General features: G+C 38.3%; 1 protein-coding gene across 4 annotated transcripts in view; it reads right to left on the bottom strand.

Annotated features, from left to right (window-relative positions):
• Positions 1–21747, bottom strand: part of LOC119795242 (attractin-like protein 1) — a 437403-nt gene that overhangs the window by 236492 nt on the left and 179164 nt on the right. For all 4 annotated transcript variants that reach the window (XM_038303135.1, XM_038303136.1, XM_038303137.1 and 1 more), the window contains one exon: positions 2970–3022. In XM_038303135.1, coding sequence (XP_038159063.1) covers positions 2970–3022 — 53 coding nt within the window. The remainder of the gene's footprint in view (positions 1–2969; positions 3023–21747) is intronic.

The following is a 21747-nucleotide window of genomic DNA, read 5'->3' as shown; positions in this document are numbered from 1 at the left end:
ATTCCTTGACTCCTCTTGATGGGTATCGACCACAGACTTTATAATTAAACCAGTTGTCCCTGATGCTCAAAATGGCAGGTCATGATTTTGCTTTTTTGTACTATTGGAAAAGATGAAAAAGTCTGTGATCCTCTTCCATTTGCTTACCAATGATTACAATTCCTTGTTTGTTTATTACAGCAAATATAAAGTAGGTTATAATGTGACAGAAGGAACAAGTCAATGAATCATACTGTTTGGAAAGCAATGCACTCTACATGTTTATATATGCATGACTTCTGAAGGTTGAGATAATATTAATAATAACAATAATACATTTTATTTGTAATGCACTTTACATTTAGGAAAAAATCTCAAAGTGCTAAAGGTCAAATCATTATAGAAGGGTAAAATCAAAATTTTAAACTAAAGATCACTTTAAAAACACATTAATAAAATCAATAGCATAATTGTAAAATGTTAAAAGTCATACGTCCTGCTAAAAATAAATGTTTTTTGTCCTTTTTTTGTCAACATAAACCTGTCACTTTGATCTACTTTGGTTCTGTGGTTAATAAACCAAATATTATTCCACATTTAAAAGCACAGAAACCTAGTTGACACAAACTTTTCCTTTTAATATTTCAGTTTTTAACCAAATAGAGCCTTTCCCCCTATATAGGTTAACCTGAAAAAAAATTAAGTTTTTTTCCCCTCCTTATCAGTCCTTTCTGCTCAATGACATTTAAAGCTAATATTGACCTCACTCACAATTGCAGCCCCACTCCTCATGGTAAAAAGGAAGTGGATTGCTTTGAAATTTCTCATTTGCACACAAATGCAATCTGTATGCGTGTGCAGAAGACCGCAACTTTGTGGCGGGAAGGGTTTGGATGTATTTACATCCGATCATGCTTGCTCTTGTTCAAACAGTGTTACACCGTAATGCCTTTATTAATGAAAGTCATAATGGAGTCAAACGTATGCAGGGAAATAAAAAAAAAGAAAACACACAGCACTTCAGCTGTAGCCATAGCGATATCAAAGAGCCCTGCAATCACAGACTAATAGCTCCTAAAACCAGTACATGTGTATCCGGATGCATATGTATTACCTAAAGCAACACACAATGCTGAGAAAGGGCACTGCACTGGTGCCATCTAGCGATTTTAAAGCTAAAATTTTGTTAAGGATGGTTTCTTCCTTAACAAATTGTGGCATTTCTGTTTCTCGCCTTTACAGCTCCATTAACAGCTGTAAAAAGAAAAAGTTTCATAATTTTTCTACATTTCCTGCATATATTGTTGAAAACACTTTTATTTTCATTTTCTCTAGGATCTCTAGGTGCTGGTAGCACTCCTTTAACTGCTCCATTTCGTCTGCCATTGCAGCTTTAATAGTCGCACTAACTCTAGATGGTTGACATTGACAGAACTTTAACCATCAGCCAGTATGGTGTAATATTTGGAACGATGATATTTTTTCTAGGATGAGTGATGAGGAGAAAGGGCACACACTTGCATGCTACAAAACATCTGTTTTCTCTACTGCTTTTCCCCTTCATCTGCCCTCCAGAGTCAAAAACCAGCAATTTGTTGCAAATAAGCTAGTCAATGTGAACCCTGCCTTGCATCTGGAAACAGGAAAACAAAACCCATCAAGAAAACATTACTTTTATTTCCTCTTTCTCTATCCTCAGTATGAGAGGAAAGAAAATTATTACTTTTATTTCTCAAAACATATTTCCATGCTTCAGGGATCTTCTGTTAAGGATCTTTTAGTTTTTGCTGGAAATACCTTCCAGAATCACTGAAAATTAGACATGTTTTTACTAATTTTCAGTCTCAAAATCCATGGAAATGAATAGTGTTTATTTTAAAATGCAGCAGATTTAAGGTGCAGTAAAATAACACTGTATATCCCATCAGCATTACATCAATATTGTCCTTTTTCTTATCCATATATTAGTAGTTTCCATACATTACAATACTCGATGAAAGCCAGAATTTATCGAACCTCACTTCAAAAAACATTGGCCAAATTAGAGGACTGATTTCCCCCAAAGACTGAAAAAGATAGTTTTGAGCAGACTGCATTATTGAAATGCTTTGATTTTTTTTTCCTGCACTAAACACAAATCAATAAGATAACAAAAACTTATTTAAAATGCTTCTGCTCAGAGTCCTTACAAAGTTTTCCAGCAGAGCGGTTTGCCCAAGTCTGACAACCGTTTTGGATGTGTTTAACATTTAAATGGCCGCTATTAGCAGTTATCGGTCCCCTTCAATGGCTTCAGATTGTGCTTCCTTTGCCTTCTAGTAGGTTTATTATCAGAGTGTGAAATACGGGGGGTCCAGGGGGGCTCGACCCCCCCGATTAACCCATGAGACCCCCTGAAAGCCTAGATAAAACAATGAAGAGAAGACTGTTATATCCTGACAATCAGAAAAAATAAAAGAGATTAAACTTACCGAGAATCAAACTTACCAGGCATAGATTTACTCTGAATTAATCAGAGTAAATCTATGCCTGAATGCACACATCCAGGTCCCTTTCAACTAGAAGCGACTTGTAGAAAACCTTATTTGCGTTTAGTTTGGATTATGCACGCTCAGCAATCCAAAATCAAGGGGAAAACAAAAATCTTTCCTAACAATCATCGACATGAGGCTTATTATGTTTCTCTGGTTTCCATGTTATGTATGAGCGACTCATAATAATAAGAAGTTTTCTATGCATTTCAAGAGGAGTGTCCGCAGTAGACAGATTAAAGGTCTTTGGTTCGTTATTTAAGATCCAAATGCAGGTTGGCTAACATTTAGATGAATGGTTTCTGCTTCAGAGCCGTGTGTCTACATACAAAGTGGCTTTCAAGGTCAGTTTGCGTCCAGGGGTATGGAACATTGCACCGACAGACAGTACAGCTCATACTGGTGTATGTGTGCAAGTCAGAGACAATGGGGGGGTGGGGTGCGTTTGAGCATACTTACAATAACAGGTTCCACGGAGGGGGTTACCAAGGTATCGGTTTTCTGAGTCACATCTGCAGCAACACAGGAACGTGGAGACGGGCCGGGCATAAAGGAGGAAAAAGCATAATGGCATTAGCATTCAGCACTGGGAAGATTTTCTAAAGAACTTTTTTTAAAGGTGTGTGTGTGTCAGCTGGGCTTTGTCTTCCTAGAGCTGCTTGGTAGGTAATTTCCCGGCTGGTATGAATCGGCACACTTTCAGACTCCAAATACAGACAGAAACAGTTTTTTATAGGAATGTCTCAAACACACGGTGGTGGATTAGCATTTATCTGTGCTCTAAAGGATCTAAAGACAGAGCTAAAAAACAAGGGACTCAATATGAGTAAAGGAGTTTTGATTCTTAGAAATGATCCCAGTAGAGCTTTATTGGTAAGATAAAAAACAACACAGTTATTCATTTAAGGTAAAAACTAGATATCTAATGTTAACATTAAAATAACAATAGAAATCTCTATTTATTTTGAGCGATTCATGTCCTTAAAAAAGCTACGTCTCCAGGTATGTCAGGTGTCTCAGTCTGCGGCTGCTATTTTAGTCAGAGCTACTGGATTTGTTATTCAGACTGCCTGAATTATTCTCTTAAGTAAATGAAAAAATAGACTAAACAGACTCTATGTTGCGGAAACACTCCCAAAATTCAGCATGGGGAAACTTTCATCTACTTCCTATTAAAGACATAAATGCAGAATAATGGGCTGTTTTCTGTTTCCTTTACTGATTAAAATGAAGAATTTTTGACTGACTCTCACTGATTAAAGTGATATTAGATGTAAAGAAAGTGACTGTTATTTATTGCAAACAGCGACACAGGAAACAGAGAATATAGGGGACCTGGTTCAAACCAAACATAAAGAATTTAGAAACAATTCAAGTTATTCTAATGAGTTTCATCCACATTTAATGCCGAAATAACTGAATTTCGTACAGAAGGAAGAAACTGTCTTTTCAAACTTTGCTGTAAAAATTATAATATTAAAATATTACAAGACTACAGGGTTTTGTTTTTTTTTAAGTTAAAGTTAAAAAGCCTTTATTGTCATCATATTCTACAACGGATACAATGAGATTTTTGGGACTTCCATTTCAGCTACCGTGAAATAAAAATATACGTATATTAGAAGGAAAAGGAAATGTAAACAGTACTGGCACATATTGTGGGGGTGGGGGGGGGTAGTGCAAAACAGGTGTAAAGTGACCGACAGTGCAGGTCGGAGTTGAGGGCGGCAATGGCTTGGGGGAATAAACTATTTTTGAGTCTGTTTGTCCTGATCCTCATTTGCCTGTAGCGCCTTCCAGAGGGCAACAGGTCAAACAGGGTGGAGCCAGGGTGGGAGCTGTCCTTGGAGATGGCCCTGGGTCTGCTGAGGCCATCTCCAACATGGAGATGGCCTCAGCAGAGCCATCTCCAAGAGTATTATATGGCCTGGTCAATAGCTTCCTATTAAATTATATGTGGATGGAATTAGAAGGACCAATCCCTGCCAAGATAAAAGTGAGCTCTGGCCCAGAAGGTCAGTGTGGGGGTGGGGTACAACTGGGTCTAATTCTGTGGATCTTAATCCAGGCAGAGGCCTCTCCTGTTCTGTCCTAGTGATCTACCAAACATTGTATTCTGCCTTCTTTGATCATGGATAAAAAATGGATTTAACAAAGATTTTTATACGATTAGGACACGGTCTTGAGATAGGGTTCTTTTGTTAGCATCGGGGTTCGGGGGTTGGATTAGGGGTGTCACAATACCAAAATGTTCTACTCAATATCGATACTCAGGTCTTTGTTTTTATCCTTGTGGATAAAAACAAAGACCCCAAAATTTTACAGAAATATTTTTATTAGGTTTAGCTGCTTAATAAGTTGTTGGAACCCAGATTTCTCCACAGTGTAAATAGGAACCTGATCGATACATATGAACTCTGCCACAGCTCTGTTTATTTTCATGCTTCTGGAGACGTGGCATCATATTTCTGTTGTTGGTCAAACATAGATGGTAGAGTCGGCTGTGTTTGCTGTTTGGACGTTTCTACTTCTCTCTGCTTCATTCTGTGACTTCAACAGAGAAAGGTGGTATTGATCATTTTGAAAATGAGTATCGTCTCTGGATGCAATGTTTTAGTATCGATACTTTTTTGAGTATCAATGCTTTTGACAACCTCTAGTTGGGAATGAGTAAAAATTTAAAGGAGCACATGAATTCAGCCTAAATCTAATACCTCTAACTAAGTTCAGTCCCACCAAACACCTGATCAGCATCAAAGAAAGTTTTAACTCCTGCAAACCTCTAATAGTTACACAGCTTTTAAAGTGCCGTAATTCTTTTTTCTTTACTATGAGGTTAAGTTGATTGCATGGAAAAGTGATTTGGTGTTGAATTGTTGTTCCAGGGGGAAAAAGACAGCGAGGAAATATTCATATTTACATATAAAACGGGAATGGCTGCTTACAGATGGATCAGTTTCACTCTGACTGAGTTTGAGTTATTTTCTCATAGGAGTAAACCGATCACTGCTGAGCTTCTTTTAGGACACTTTGCTTTTCGGATGGGTGGGTAGGTGTTGGGTCTTAATCCCTAATGATGATGTAATACAGACCCTTTGAATTATCTTTAGTTTGTCTTTTTTTTGTATTTTAAAGCTCCACTTGGATCCAGGTTATGATCCAACAATACAAAATGAAAATGCTAGTGTTCTAGATTTAATGGATCTAATCTAGAGGTGGAGGGAGCACATCAACCGTCTCAGTCGATTCTGCATAAAATCACTGCTTATTTTAAAACCTGTGCTCCCATCCATTAACTAGAACACCATGGATGGAGACAGATTTCTTTTATTTCTGTTTCTACCAGCGAAACATGATAATTATATAAAAAAGAACACATAACAAGATCAACAAGATCTGATGACAGAAAATAGAGAAAGCTACACAATAAGAAAATAAAATGTATTTATTGATAATCATATGGGAAGTTGGAAAACAGAAATGATTTGCTGGACTTCTAGTCCTCATTACTGTCTTGTAATGCCTGCTATTATATTAGTTTTAAACCAGACATTCCTGTAAACACATCACTGTTGCTTGGTTGAAAGGATGTTAGTTGTCTGTGGGCTGCTATGTCTGGATGGATGCAAATCATTGCTAAACATCTGAGGATTGAGAAGAAAATAAATAACTAAATCTGTCCCTAGAACAGGCTTTCATCCCTGATAGTAGAGGTAAAAAACTCTTCTGTCTTTAACCGCGGGAGCTCTGTTGAACTACGTGTTCAAGGCATCTGGCTTAAATCACTGCCAAGATTAGACCTGGAAAATTTTTCCATTTTATTATTAAGGCGATCAAAAAGTCAGTGGCTGATTTCTCTTTTTTTCTGCACGGAGTAAGAGGATTCAACAGGCAAACTGTTAAGACACAGGCACAACTTTGACTTTAATCGATGCACTTTGGATGCTGACTGCATCTAAAGAAGCAAAGGCATCATTAAGAAGGAGGGATTAACAAATCTTCAAAGTAATGAGAGGCCCCTTGGAAAAAATAAAATAAAATTACAGCTATTTACTTGACAATCAAACTTTCTCACAAACACTCAAAAAATCTGAATGTCCCACACACTCACGCATACAGCATCAAACTGTTATATAAACCATCAATTCTCTGACAGATAGCATCAAACTCCCAGACAGTGTTGATTTTGGCAGCCATCAAGTTTTTGTCTTAGTCTTTGAGCCTGATCTTGAGCGGCGTTTGGCATCTTAAAATGTGTGTGAACGTGTTTGTATGCATGGAGCGGATCTTCAAAAAAAATGCAAAGCGAGTTGAGTTTGCAATTCAACAGAGGGTCTGCAAACCTTTATTTTGCACATTTGCCTTAATCAATATGCAGATGATATTATGCAGATGATATTCTAGTGACCAAACTGTGCAAATTCATAGGTGGATGATATGCAAATGTAAAAACATGTAACACGTCCAAAGTGATTTTCCAAATCAGAAACTCAACTGCAGTTCTTTGTGTCTTTCTACTTCTTCTGAAATGCAGGTCTATTCCAGGGCAAACAATGAAATTATAATGATAATGTTGAAGGAAAAGGTGTATGAAGCCGGCACAAATTAATGCAACAGGACAGCAGTCTTCCTACCAATAAACTAACACAAAAAAAAGATTAACCCTACTGTGGCATGTTTGAAAAAGTTAGAAACTAGACTTTCAAAAGAGCCTGCAGAGACACACAGAACTAATTTTTTATTTTTTGCAGCTTTCCTCTGACTCACTAGATTAGAAGCTATAGCAGCATTGACCTGTTCTCTCATCCTTTTATCTTATATTGTAATAATTAAAATACATAAAAACTGAACATTTCATTTCCATCATTCAGTCTGGGCGGTTTGATTTGTTTGGTTCTTTATTTTGTAAATATGTGACTGACTCATTTATACTACAACAAAATCAAACATACCCAGAATCCAACCAATTAAATAAGTTTGCTTTTGCTAAAGAGGGCTATTAATCTGAGGAAACGTTAACGATTGCCAATGCTGAAATGAACAATGAGCATTTAAGCCTCCTAAATGATTTATGTCTGTGTGGCTGCCAACATGAGGGCGGCAAACTAAAGCAAAAAGGCAAATATGCTAAAAAAAATGAGAGTGATTTTAAAAGCTGAGCAGTGAAAGGAGAACCTGACCTCAGAGGGAGAAGAATTCTGAGACTAAATGGGAAGCAAAGTGTTTCTTTAAGAAGTTTCCCGCGATGTTAAAAGCCTTCCAGTTGCTCTCAGCGAAGCGTCACAAAGGAATTAATAGAGGATCATTTTGAGCCATTTCCAACACCAACTGATTTAATGGCACAGTTCCGACATCGTTAGCTGGGTTTGAAATTATAATTATACAGAAAGAAGGAAAAAATAAACTTTAATTGTATATGTTTTAATACAAATTTCAAACCCACACTTCAAATGTTTAAATCTGACCGATACACTTAGATAAGTAGATGACAATTCAGGTTTTTTCGTTTTCACTGTCCTTATTTGTTTTATTTAGTGTTTTTAGAAATTAGAAAGTTGGATAAAAACAATTAAAATGAGAGCCAGAGGCAAGGCATTTTCTATCATGGGGGAGGGACACTTTAGTTGTGAACTCTGAGCTCAAACAAAGCCAGGCCAAACACTTAGGTAGCTTACAGCTGCTTTAATAGGGAGTAGATAAGGTGGCACTGCTTTTTTAAACTCAAATGACGGCGCACACATTCACAGCAGCTCTGAAAGCTCTGCTCTGCTTGTTGCTATCACAGACCTCCCACTACCAATAAACATAGAGAGTGGAGCTCATGCTGGTCCTGCATGTATATCAGAAAAATCTATTTACTTTAGGAACAAATGGGCATTCTATTTCACTGCTTTTACAATGGGTAGCAATTATCATATGAAGTGAAACTAAGAACCAAACCCTTTCAGAGAAACCGCATTGATTCCTGTGCAATAAAATCATCAATCCATAAAGAAAGAAACATATGAATGAAAACCTATAATTAATAAATGTGAATTCTAACTGTTTTCACATATTTAGTAATCTGGCATTAACATAACTTTGCCTTTATGCCTAAAAATGCTTTTAAAAAATGTGAACATGATGGGAACAACTTTTTCCGAAGAGAGTCAAAATGGCCAGACTTTAAACTTCTCAATAAATCCAAACATTATTGGCAACTATTAAACACCAATGGCTAGAGCACAATTGTAAAACATTGTAAAAAAAAAAAAAAAATGGCAGAATCAATTAAAGAAATTATAGCAAATTACACAAAATGAGTTAAAATTTGGTATGTAATGTTAAAAAAAAATTTAATCAATAAAAATCCAATTTAAATTGTTTCTAAGTTGGGCTACATGATACACATACACTATATTGCCAAAAGTATTTGCTCACCTGCCTTGACTCACATATGAGCTTAAGTGACATCCCGTTCCTAATCCATAGGGTTCAATATGACGTCGGTCCACCCTTTGCAGCTAGAACAGCTTCAACTCTTCTGGGAAGGCTGTCCACAAGGTTTAGGAGTGTGTTTATGGGAATTTTTGACCATTCTTCCAGAAGCGCATTTGTGAGGTCGCACACTGATGTTGGACGAGAAGGCCTGGCTCTCAGTCTCCGCTCTAATTCATCCCAAAGGTGTTCTATCGGGTTGAGGTCAGGACTCTGTGCAGGCCAGTCAAGTTCATCCACACCAGACTCTGTCATCCATGTCTTTATGGACCTTGCTTTGTGCACTGGTGCACAGTCATGTTGGAAGAGGAAGGGGCCAGCTCCAAACTGTTCCCACAAAGTTGGGAGCATGGAATTGTCCAAAATGTCTTGGTATGCTGAAGCATTCAGAGTTCCTTTCACTGGAACTAAGGGGCCAAGCCCAGCTCCTGAAAAACAACCCCACACCATAATCCCCCCTCCACCAAACTTTACACTTGGCACAATGCAGTCAGACAAGTACCGTTCTCCTGGCAACCGCCAAACCCAGACCCGTCCATCAGATTGCCAGATGGAGAAGCGCGATTCGTCACTCCAGAGAACGCGTCTCCACTGCTCTAGAGTCCAGTGGCGGCGTGCTTTACACCACCGCATCCGACGCTTTGCATTGCACTTGGTGATGTATGGCTTGGATGCAGCTGCTCGACCATGGAAACCCATTCCATGAAGCTCTCTGCGCACTGTTCTTGAGCTAATCTGAAGGCCACATGAAGTTTGGAGGTCTGTAGTGATTGACTCTGCAGAAAGTTGGCGACCTCTTCGCACTATGCGCGTCAGCATCCGCTGACCCCGCTCCGTCAGTTTACGTGGCCTACCACTTCGTGGCTGAGTTGCTGTCGTTCCCAAACACTTCCATTTTCTTATAATACAGCTGACAGTTGACTGTGGAATATTTAGGAGCGAGGAAATTTCACGACTGGATTTGTTGCACAGGTGGCATCCTATCACAGTTCCACGCTGGAATTCACTGAGCTCCTGAGAGCGACCCATTCTTTCACAAATGTTTGTAAAAACAGTCTGCATGCCTAGGTGCTTGAATTTATACACCTGTGGCCATGGAAGTGATTGGAACACCTGATTCCAATAATTTGGATGGGTGAGCAAATACTTTTGGCAATATAGTGTATCTCTGGTAAAACATTTCGAGCAAAACCAGCCAACCAACCAACCATCAAGAAAATGTACAAACCAAACAACCAGCAAAACAAATCACAAACCAGTTAACCACCCAACAGAGCAACCCATCGAAAAAAAACAAATGTGCAAACCACCAGACCAACCGATTTACTAAGACATATATAGCAGCAAAGCAACCAATGGAGCAACCCTAAAACCAACCAGACCAACCTATAAACAAACAAACATTATAAACAAATTAGACAATGAAATCAGCAAAAAAACAAGCCAACTAACCAACCAAAAGACCAACCAATGAGCAAACTCACATATATATCAGCACAGCAACTAATATCCAGTGGTCAAAAGTTCACACATTTGTTACTTAAGTAGAAGTATAGATGCTGCAGTTTAAAAACACTCTGGTAAAAGTTGAAGTATCAACTTGACCTCTTTACTCAAGTGAAAAAGTATGTGCTCCAAAAACTACTTAAAGTATAAAAGTATAAAGTAACCTTTAAAAAAAAACAGCCAGATGCCACTATATGAATTGAAAGCTCAATTTTTCGACTATTTCTAAAAATTCTTAGAGATAGGGCCAAGGATGAGGGAGGTCTTATTGGTCTCCATCTCCTGATACGCTCTCGCCTGTGTTCGACCTTTCAGACATTTCAACATCTTTTTCTGAATCCATCATTGTAGCATGGCATAGACAATTCACGTTAGCAGTTTGAAGAACACCTGCTTGCTTCTGATGATTTCCTTTAGCTAACCAATGAGTGTTTGCGTTATATGACTCATCCAATCACACTAGTTTTCACTAGATGTGGATGGAGCCAATGATCTGCATTGGATGGTGAACAAGGCGGGAAATAAATATTTAGAAATATTAAACCAGGGGTAACTAATTAAAAATCAATCACAAATAAACCTCGCTAACAGTTTATCCCACTCTGTGAATTGTTTCTGTGGTATATTCATTGGGAGGGATTTAAATAAATAAATCAGCCTTGGGAGGATGTTCATTTTTACTACTGTATTCTATCAGTTAGGTCCAGTGGGTAGGTAGACCATCTCTGTATGTCTTTTCTAATATTTTGGTTTTTTGGATTATAGTTATAATTATACAGGTGCTGGTCATAAAATTAGAATATCATGAAAAAATAGATTGATTTCAGTAATTCCATTTAAAAAGTGAAACTTGTATATTATATTCATACATTACATACAAACTCATATATTTCAGATGTTTATTTTGTTTAATTTTGATGATTACAAATGACAACAAATGAAAATCTCAAATTCATCATATCAGAAAATTAGAATATTACTGAAGACCAATAAAAACAAAGGATTTATAGAAATGTTGGCCAACTGAAAAGTATGAACATGAAAAGTATGAGCATGTACAGCACTCAGTATTTAGTTGGGCCTCCTTTGGCCTGTATTACTGCAGCAATGCGGCGTGGCATGGAGTCGATCAGTCTGTGGCACTGCTCAGGTGTTATGATAGCCCAGGTTGCTCTAATAGTGGCTTTTAGCTCTTCTGAATTGTTGGGTCTGGTGTATTGCAACTTCTTCTTCACAATACCCCATAGATTTTCTATGGGGTTAAGGTCAGGAGAGTTTGCTGGCCAATTAAGAACAGGGATACCATGGTCCTTCAACCAGGTACTGGTAGCTTTGGCACTGTGTGCAGGTGCCAAGTCCTGTTGGAAAATGAAATCTGCATCTCCAAAAAGTTGGTCAGCTGCAGGAAGCATGAAGTGCTCTAAAACTTCCTGGTATGTGGCTGCGTTGACCCTGGACCTCAGAAAACACAATGGACCAACACCAGCAGATGACATGGCACCCCAAACCATCACTGACTGTGGAAACTTTACACTGGACTTCAAGCAACGTGGATGAAGTGCCTCTCTTCTTTTCCTCCAGACTCTGGGACCTTGATTTCCAAAGGAAATGCAAAATTTACTTTCATCAGAGAACATGACTTTGGACCACTCACCAGCAGTCCAGTCCTGTTTCTCTTTAGCCCAGGCAAGACGCTTCTGACGCTGTCTGTGGTTCAAGAGTGGCTTGACACAAGGAATGCGACAGCAGAAACCCATGTCTTTCATACGTCTGTGTGTGGTGGTTCTTGAAGCACTCACTCCAGCTGCAGTCCACTCTTTGTGAATCTCCCCCACATTTTTGAAGGGGTTTTGTTTCACAATCCTCTCCAGGGTGCGGTTATCTCTCTTGCTTGTACACTTTTTTCGACCACATCTTTTCCTTCCCTTCGCCTCTCTATTAATGTGCTTGGACACTGAGCTCTGTGAACAGCCAGCCTGTTTAGCGATGACCTTTTGTGTCTTGCCCTCCTTGTGCAAGGTGTCGATGGTCGTCTTTTGGACAACTGTCAAGTCAGCAGTCTTCCCCATGATTGTGTAGCCTATAGAACTAGACTGAAAGACCATTTAAAGGCTTTTGCATGTGGTTTGAGTTAATTAGCTGATTAGAGTGTGGCACCAGGGGCCATCAATTTTGAACCTTTTCACAATATTCTAATTTTCTGATATGATGAATTTGAGATTTTCATTTGTTGTCATTTGTAATCATCAAAATTAAACAAAATAAACATCTGAAATATATGAGTTTGTATGTAATGTATGAATATAATATACAAGTTTCACTTTTTAAATGGAATTACTGAAATCAATCTACTTTTTCATGATATTCTAATTTTATGACCAGCACCTGTATAGTTTTGAAGGGTCTTTAGACAGAAATACTCAGAGGTATTTCATTTTGTTCGCATTCCATTTTATATCATATGTACCTGCAGTTTCATTTGAGGGGACATGGTTGAAAAGTAGTATTTGGGTTTTGGAAATATTCAACTTGTATCCAGCATGCACTTTATAATTACTAATAAGATCAACCAGTTAGGGAAGGGAAATGTTAATATCTTCTAGAAACAGCAATATATCATCCGCAAATAATCCAATCTTTTATTCTCTGTCATTGATCATAATCCCCTTTAAATTATCTTTCTGGCTAATCCGACACTTTTAATGACAATTTGTCTTTTTTATAACTTTTTTTGAGGCGCTATTCAGATCTCTTTCTGTTATTTTTACAGTTTGCTGGAAACAAAACACAAAGCACAACATATTTCACAGCAAAATATAATTGGAAACTGATCATTTACCAAATCACATGAGCAGGGGGAGCATATGCACAACCAATCTCTCTGCTTTGCTCCTTTCCACAGATTTTTTGGTACTGTTCTTTCCCATGCATCAACACAGACTATAGTTTTTCTTTCAGAGGGTGCAAACCTTTGCAGAGACTCAGCAAAAAGTTTTTCTACACAAAGCTGCACTGATGCAGAGTCATAAACAAGGGCTATAGTGGTAGGAAGAGGGCAATCCATAAAAAAATAGGAAATAAATCTGAATAAATCTTGATCTGCATCTGGAATACCACCAAAGTGTCTGTGATAAAGTTTGGGCTAAGAAAGACCTCTTGTTAGAAATTACAGAGCAATCAGTCAATTACTTTTTGCTGATAAACAAACAAACCAACGCTACAGAAAATATTTTCTCCTTGGCAAATATAATAATAATAAAAAAAAAATTATCTAATTTAGAATTTATTAAAATCTAATGTTTTGGAGCAGAACAGAGGACCTAAATCAAAAATAGAGCATTCCATAAAAAGGGCCTTTCGCCAGTGGAGAATCTGAAAGTGGATATTTGGGATATTTTGCCACAGCAGGGACTGACCAGCTTATAAAAATACTTCATCAGACGCTACTTAAAGAGGATCGGAGACAATCTTAAAAAAACAAAACAAAAAAAAGCTAAAGCAGACCTGGACCCTGCGACAAAACAATGACCTAAACATCCCAGTGAATCCATCAATCACTGGGCGACTATTTATAAATCTGAGGATGAGTTAGAGCTTTCTTTGCATATAAACTTAGTGAACTTTGAAAATGTCAAAGAAAAATCAGAATTAAACCTGTTTCCATCCATTTGACTGAGTTAATCAGGCGATGTGAATGTCATCATATAGTTACTTTACACTAGACTGTAATAAACAGAATGTAGAGTTAGCCAGCTAGCATAAAGCAGAGTAATGAAGGCTTTATTTTTTTTTATTGCTTTTGTCAGTTAAATAGTTACATTTTTTGTAATCTGGCAAGTTGCTTGCTTTATCGGAACCTGAGAAGTAAGTGTCTAGAATCTGTTAGCTGATTATCAATATCATTATTTTTATCCATATGCTTTTTTTCTATATCGTCCAGCCTCTAGTTAAAAGTTATATTTCCAACCAATCTTTTGGTTAAAAAAAACAGTATTAATTTGGTAGTGTTTTTACCCAGTATATATTGGTAAAAGTGCAAACCAAACCACTTTAGCCAAAATACAGCAACTTTCAAAAGACAAGGCTGTGTCTCAAACCAACAAAGCTTAGACATAGAGTCTTAAGCTCCTAATGATCAGAAACTAACCAACTAATTGGTTTGTTTCTGCCTGGTACTCATCAGGCTAACCAAGCCTGAAGACTAGTATAACTCATCAGGAAGTAGAACTACTGAATACTAATAATATAACAGAAACCAATGGCTTGGTGAGTTTCTGATCATATTCTTTAATTTAACCAAAATTGTTTAATTTGACTAGATTGGTTGGAAAAACAACTAATCTATTCTTTTTAACTGACTGCAACTCTCCTTCAAACTCCCACGTCTTTCCTGAATACTGAGGCTGTTTAAAGGCCTGTGGTAAAATGCGCTTCTTGGAAACGCACCTCCACTACCTTAAAGCCTCAGCTTGTTTCATGACCTCACTACTTTTGTGATTGGATGCATACTCTCCAACTCACCTGCAAGAATTAAAGGAAAATTCCGGTTTTTAACACTTTTAGCCCCTTTTCTGTAGTGTCCAGGATGAAATCGAATGATCGACACCAATATTTTGACGATTGTTCCTGTCTCTGCTTTTTGGCTCATTTAGAATCCGCCCCTGGCTGCTTCAGAATGGCTTCCATAGTGCATGTCCGATAATGTCCTTAAAACAACCTTAAACGTTCTTTTTTTAAAATATGCTACTCACCGGGTCGTCAGCGCTGTTCAATGACGTTCCAAAAAAAGTTTCGTGAAGAAAAAACAGTTCCTGTCTTGTTTTATTTAGCATTTTGTAAATCCCAGAACTATTTTTTCCGATACATCACAACCGCTTATAAACTTCCGCTTCCGGTTCAAATCTGAAGCGTTGCACACTCCAGACCACTAGTTGGCGACAATGTCTCTATACTTTGGGAAACTCAAAGTCCAATATGTCCTCCTCAAGAATCCACCTTTCGTATTCCATTTTCAGAGTTTTTTAAAGTGTTTAACAGAGACGTTAGCACCTCGACGTCGGAGTACACAGAGTGAAGCGAAAAGACTACAACTGTGTAAACAGGCCCCATTTCCGTTTCCGGTGGCGGAGGGATATTGACTATTCCAACAGAATTCAATGGGATTTACAAAATGCTAAATAAAACACTACAGGAACGTTTTTTCTTTACGAAACTTTTTTTGGAACGTCATTGAACAGCGCTGACGACCCGGTGAGTAGCATATTTTTAAAAAAGAACGTTTAAGGTTGTTTTAAGGACATTATAGGACATGCACTATGGAAGCCATTCTGAAGCAGCCAGGGGTGGATTCTAAATGAGCCAAAAAGCAGAGACAGGACCAATTGTCAAAATTTTGGTGTCGATCATTCGATTTCATCCTGGACACTACAGAAAATGGGCTAAAAGTGTTAAAAACCGGAATTTTCCTTTGAGGTTGGGCTGCCAAGCTGCTCAGAGCAGCTCTGACATCAAACCTGACTCAGATCAAGGTCCCTCTCGTTCCTCTCAGACAGTTCTTTTCCTCAAACCTGTTCGGAGAACTCCTCTCAAACTCAGATTATCTGGACAAAACTAGCTGTGGAATATCATAAATGCTACGCATCCAAACTTCATCCCCGAGGATCATCACTTTAAAATCAATCAGCTTCTTTGAGTGTTTCTGCATGTGGGTCAGATCTCTGAACAAAAACAGGAGGTTCTCTTTTTTTTAAGGCCTGAAATAAAAATGAGGGATAAACAGACAAAATGTGGCAATTCAAACAACCTAAAAGATGTCGACAAATAAAAACGGCACTAATCCACTAGGGAGGACTGCGTCAATGTATTCATGTGCACAGAAACATCATGAAATACAAATACAGAGATAAACAAACTGCTCTAGCTAATGTTCCCATTAGCTCAGACTGTGACTTTGCATACGTGCAGATTATGCAGCTGCACACCTGCTGTAACCTCTGGATGCCCACCATCCACCCAAAGGGGGAGAAAACAGTCATTTTAAATCAGGAAGACAAACAAACCGTCTCTGGCAACGCAATGAAAGAGAAGAATTCAGACGGTAAAGACAAGTTAGCAGCAAAGAGAGAAGCCAATGAACATGACTAAAGCAAAGTGGTTATGAGAAGCACAGATGCAGTAATTCCACCTCCGCAGTCTGGAGGAAAAATAATAAAATATGCGTGAACTAAAATAAACAGCAAAAACATGGCAGGTGAGCAGGTGTGAAGCCCCAAATCCATTTTTAACATTTACTCACTCTCAGCCGGAGCCGTGCACGCTCCCCCATAAGCCAAAAAGCTGCAAGCATGATAGTGAGCCATCACGTTACACTTTATTTACTTCAGCATATGTTCATATTAGACTCCTTACTGATCAGAGGATTTAAAAAAGCTATTTTGCTTCAATTAAACAGTTGTGATCACAGAACATGTGGCGGCTGTCTTTAAAAGCAGCTTGTTTATTTTTTAGGACTACTGACCAACCCTTTTTTTTACGCTACCAAGGTTCTACAAATTGCTTTCATCAGCCTTTCAAAAATAGTCACACTTCTTTAGCTTTCACCCATTTTATCATGTAACTTTCACAAGTCACACTGTGTTTGAGTGGGAATTTATGAGATGGAAAGCATTGCACGCTTTTTAATGTAAACAGAGAGATGCATGGTTTACATCCTTTCCAGATACACAATCTAATGTATGATTCGCATGATGCATTTTCAGCCTGTGAGGCTCAGGATTTCATGAAGCCAACAAGCAGCTGAATTTTTTTTGGTATGTCTCTGCTAGCTACACATTTTTAGGCAAATATATTTGCGGGAACTGTTTTCTGTGGCAAAATAATTCAGGATCTATGAGATTTGAACAGCAGCATTAAAGGAATAGTACACCCAAAACATGATTAGCCTTCATTTTCTACTCACCCCCCATGCTGAACAACACTCTGGAGTACTTTTTTGATATCTCAAATGCATCTGGAGATCTGGGAGGCTTCTTGCTGTCTGCTGACATTCAAATAATGGAGGTCTATGGCGCCCGAGACAGAAAGGTCCATAAAAGTCCACAAAAAACGTGTCAATATTCCTCCATACTGCTCGTCCAATGTATTCCAAGTGTCCTGAGTGGGTAGCATCCAGAATTTACTCGAAACAAAGTCATTTAGAATGTTTTTAGAGCATAAACAGTAGTGTATAGGATTTCCTGAAAGCGTGCACATGCGTGATCACGACGCTACGGAAGCCGGCAGACCAAACCAGCGCATTTGAGATATCAAAAAAGTACTCCAGAGTGTTGTTCAGCATGGGGGGTGAGTAGAAAATGAAGGCTAATCATGTTTTGGGTGTACTATTCCTTTAAGTTGTGACACAGATAATAAACTGGATTTATATCTGACAGGGCCATTTAATACCTGAATATACAGCACTGCTGTGCATGTCACTACATCACCATGAACCCCAACCAGCTTAACTCTCACTACTAAAGGAAAAATCTCCAAAGCATGATGCTGCCACCACAATGCAGGCGAAAATCAAGATGATGAATTCATGAATTTTGGCACTGGGGATGTAAACGTAGCTGTTACTCTATTCTAAGCACACTGGTCATTGCAAACTAAAAATCCATGTTTCATGGCTTTTGTTCTTCCACCACTAGTTTTCTTCATGGGACTCACCCAGAAGGGAGTTCAGCAGCTGCCTAGGTTGCCCTGCTTGCTGCGCTGATGAGTTGTCTCCTTACCCAGGAAGTCATTTGGGTGGGTGACGTGTCACTAAGGGTTTAAAGTTACATTTTCTGATAATAACTTTAATGGGGATCTATGGGATGTTGAAAGAATAAGATAGATTTTTTAACTTACTTTCCTGCTAATTACAGTGCTTTTCTGCTTGGCTCCTTGAGCTTCATTGTGATTTCTCTAAAAGACCTCTGCAGCTCTCATAGAACAGCTGCATTTACACTGTGATTAATGTACATATGGGTGAACTCTACCTAATTAGGTACAGGTAAGTACATAACCCACCGGTGTGACTTTATTTAAAAAACATGCCTTTATTGATGCCTAGGCGTAAAACCGTCTTTTTGATAAAGCTTATAGTTATAGTGGTTCAGTTAATCCTGAGCTATCTCTATACTTATGCTTCTATGGACTTAGGCTGCTGGAGGACATAGGGACCCCTTTTTAAAATTCTGCTTTATGTACATCTGCTCACCAATTCTGTGTTACTTGTAAGTTCAATTTAAACTTTATGTTTTCTCTGTTTTATCACATCATAGTAGCCTCATCTGGGTTGGCACTCCGTTTGACTGGACACCATGTGGGAGGGAGACATCAGCTGAACTGTCATGGATGATAGAGTTGGGCCTGTTTTTCAATGTTTTGTCCTTTTTGTCTCCTATGGGATCAGCTTTTATTGTGACTAATTGCATGTGCTCTCTTTCTTCTTTTTTATAAACCACTGTTAACACTGTACTGTTAACATGAGAACATTTATAAACTAAAAACTGTGTCCCTCTGTGTTTTGGAATCTCACAGCAGACCAATTTGAACCAAGCAGATTGAGAAGTTACAAAGTTACTTGAAAATGTAGGGCAGTCCACTGGTTTAAATCAGAGAATAAAAATATATCTGATCCGGTAAGTGTCTCTTCTGTTTTGCAATGTTTAGCTTAATTAGCCCCCGTGTTTAAAGTGAGCTCAGATTGCCCCAATAGGATTGCGTTCTGGGTTACACGACTTATCCAGTGGCAGATCAAACTCAAGTTTCATTGTTTTTCAGAGTTTTAGATTGAAGAGTGGGTTAAATAGTATTTTTCTATTTGTTTCTTTTGTTTTTTAAATATTTATTTTCAAATAAATGTGTTATTAGTTTGAATTTGATTTTCAACATTTCACATTAAAGTTGACATCAGTTTGACATTGTTCCTTTATCTCCCTTTTTGTCACTACAACCCTAACTTATTAACAAGGGTTAATCATTCTGGGTACTCTGGCTTCCTCCCAAAGTTTGAAAACATGACTGTTAATCAGTGTATCTGAACTGTCTGGCTGTCTGTGTATGTAGATGCTCGTATATCTGTACACAGATTGGCACACCCCATCTTTCGCCCATAGACGGATGGAAACAGGCACCAGCCCCACTGTGATCCTGATGGATTAAGCAAGAAAAGATGGATGTACTGTATGGATAAATATTTTATCATTTAACATATGTATGTTAAAAGTGAAGGTTTAAAATTATATCACTTTATTTGCTTTAATATATTAGGTGATTAACATGTACATGTGTCGGTATGTGTATCCTATGAGCTGCTTCACTGAAGGTCTAACATGATTAGAAATGACAGGCAGGACATTTGTAGAACTTGACCTCTGAATAACGAATGGAGCCGAGGTTCTGGATCATTAATGGGTCACTCAGAGTGTAGAAGCAGATATAGTCAGCTGTGAGGGCAAAGGTTGAGGGCAGCAGGGTCAAAATCAATATGTTTCCTTGTGTTACAGCAATCAGAAGAATCCAAAAGTACCTTTGGATTCACAGATCATTTTCATCTTAACAAAAATATAATCAGCAGAAAAATTAGCAGATGGTGAACCATAACATGTAACTAAGTAACAGCAAAAAGCAGAAAAAAATAAATAAACTGAAAAACATTACAGTGTTCAAATGGATTGCCTACATTTAAAGCTACAGTGTGTAACTTTTAGCGATATCTTACGTCCAGACTGCAGACCGCAGCAACATGAACATCTCCCCCCACCGCTTCTCCCCCCCAACAGTACGGCGAGCGTTACGGGACAAAATGTCTTCCACGACGTCCGCATCACCTACCTTCTCAAGTGATGAGGTTTGTTTACATAGATAATTTTACAGATAGTATTTCATTAGTCTGTGTAGGGTATAGATTTCAGTACCGTCTCAGTTCATCTCTCTCAAATTGCCGTAGTTACTTTCGAGCGTAATGGGCGATCTCGCAATCGCTAGTTTGTTGGCTCTGCGCTGCCGTAGCGCAAAGATGTCTGCCTCCATGGCTGCGAGACCCGCTCCTATGTAATTATAAATAACGAATTCTAAGGCAACGCAAATATTAAGGTTAAGAGGCTGAGCTCGTAGATGATGATAAATAACACAGTTATGTATAATATATTACATTTCTGACTGTATATCCCTGTAATTATTACACACTGTAGCTTTAAAAGGGTGAAAAAGAGTTTATTTCATCCATTTACTGTGACTGTTTCCATCCTAAAGTGATCATTCTACTAAATAAGCATATTTCAGTAAAATAATATTAATCTGTATCAAAGCTGTTCAAAGAAATCCTACTGTTGAAGAGGGAGAGCTAAAAGTTCATCAGCAGAATTGTTGTGAAAGTTAATCTGTCAGAGAAACAATTCTGGATGTTTCTCTGATAGAAACAAAAAATACTAAAAACTATGAAAAGGTTTAGATGTTTCAAGGTGATGAAGGAACGTTGATGGTTTATGTGTTTCCTAGGGGGAAGACTTTTTTTCCCATGTGACTTATAAAAAGGTGCGGCTTTTTTGTGGATGTTTCCTAACCTCTAGAGCGGGAAGTCAAAGCTAGAAATTACAAAATAAGGCGCTAATTCAAGCAGCATGTATGACTGAGAACAAATGTCCCAAGTTAAAAAATGCTGACATTTATTTGCCGCATTAAAGCTGCCGAGCCAACAGAAAGACTGGGCTCAACTCCAGCAGACTGAAATAAAGAGACAACGAAGCGCCATCTTTCAGCAGAAGCTCTTACTGCTGCGAGCCAAGAAGCTAACGGAAGCTAGCGTTCTCCTTTGTCCCTACTGTAGAGCTCCCCCTACAGGTTTGGTGGTACACAGTTCAGTCGATATCAGCAGCCTGTAGCCCAGTGCGCCTTATTTATGTAGGTTTCCAGTTTTACAAAAAAATGTGTGGGAGCGGCTTATATTGAGGTGCACTCTATAGTCCAGAAAATACGGTAATTGTTTCCAGAGTGCTAAAACTCTGATCTTATATTATTTTTAGGGAAATTAGATGAGCAAACATGATCAGCGGGACTGAAGTCTGGTTGCTTTTATCAGAGCATACTAAAATTTTAAAGGTCACACTTTCAAAATCCGTTCCAACTACATCTCATTAACATAATGAAGTTTTGCATCTACAGTAACCGGCTGGCTACTGATTCACCAGCTGATCTCACCATTTTATATTTCTGCATTCTACATCAA

Source organism: Cyprinodon tularosa, unplaced genomic scaffold (genome assembly GCF_016077235.1).
Source record: "Cyprinodon tularosa strain WSP-4 unplaced genomic scaffold, ASM1607723v1 ctg505, whole genome shotgun sequence".
In the NCBI taxonomy this organism is placed as follows: Eukaryota; Metazoa; Chordata; class Actinopteri; order Cyprinodontiformes; family Cyprinodontidae; genus Cyprinodon; species Cyprinodon tularosa.
This window is presented reverse-complemented; position numbering and strand designations above follow the sequence as displayed.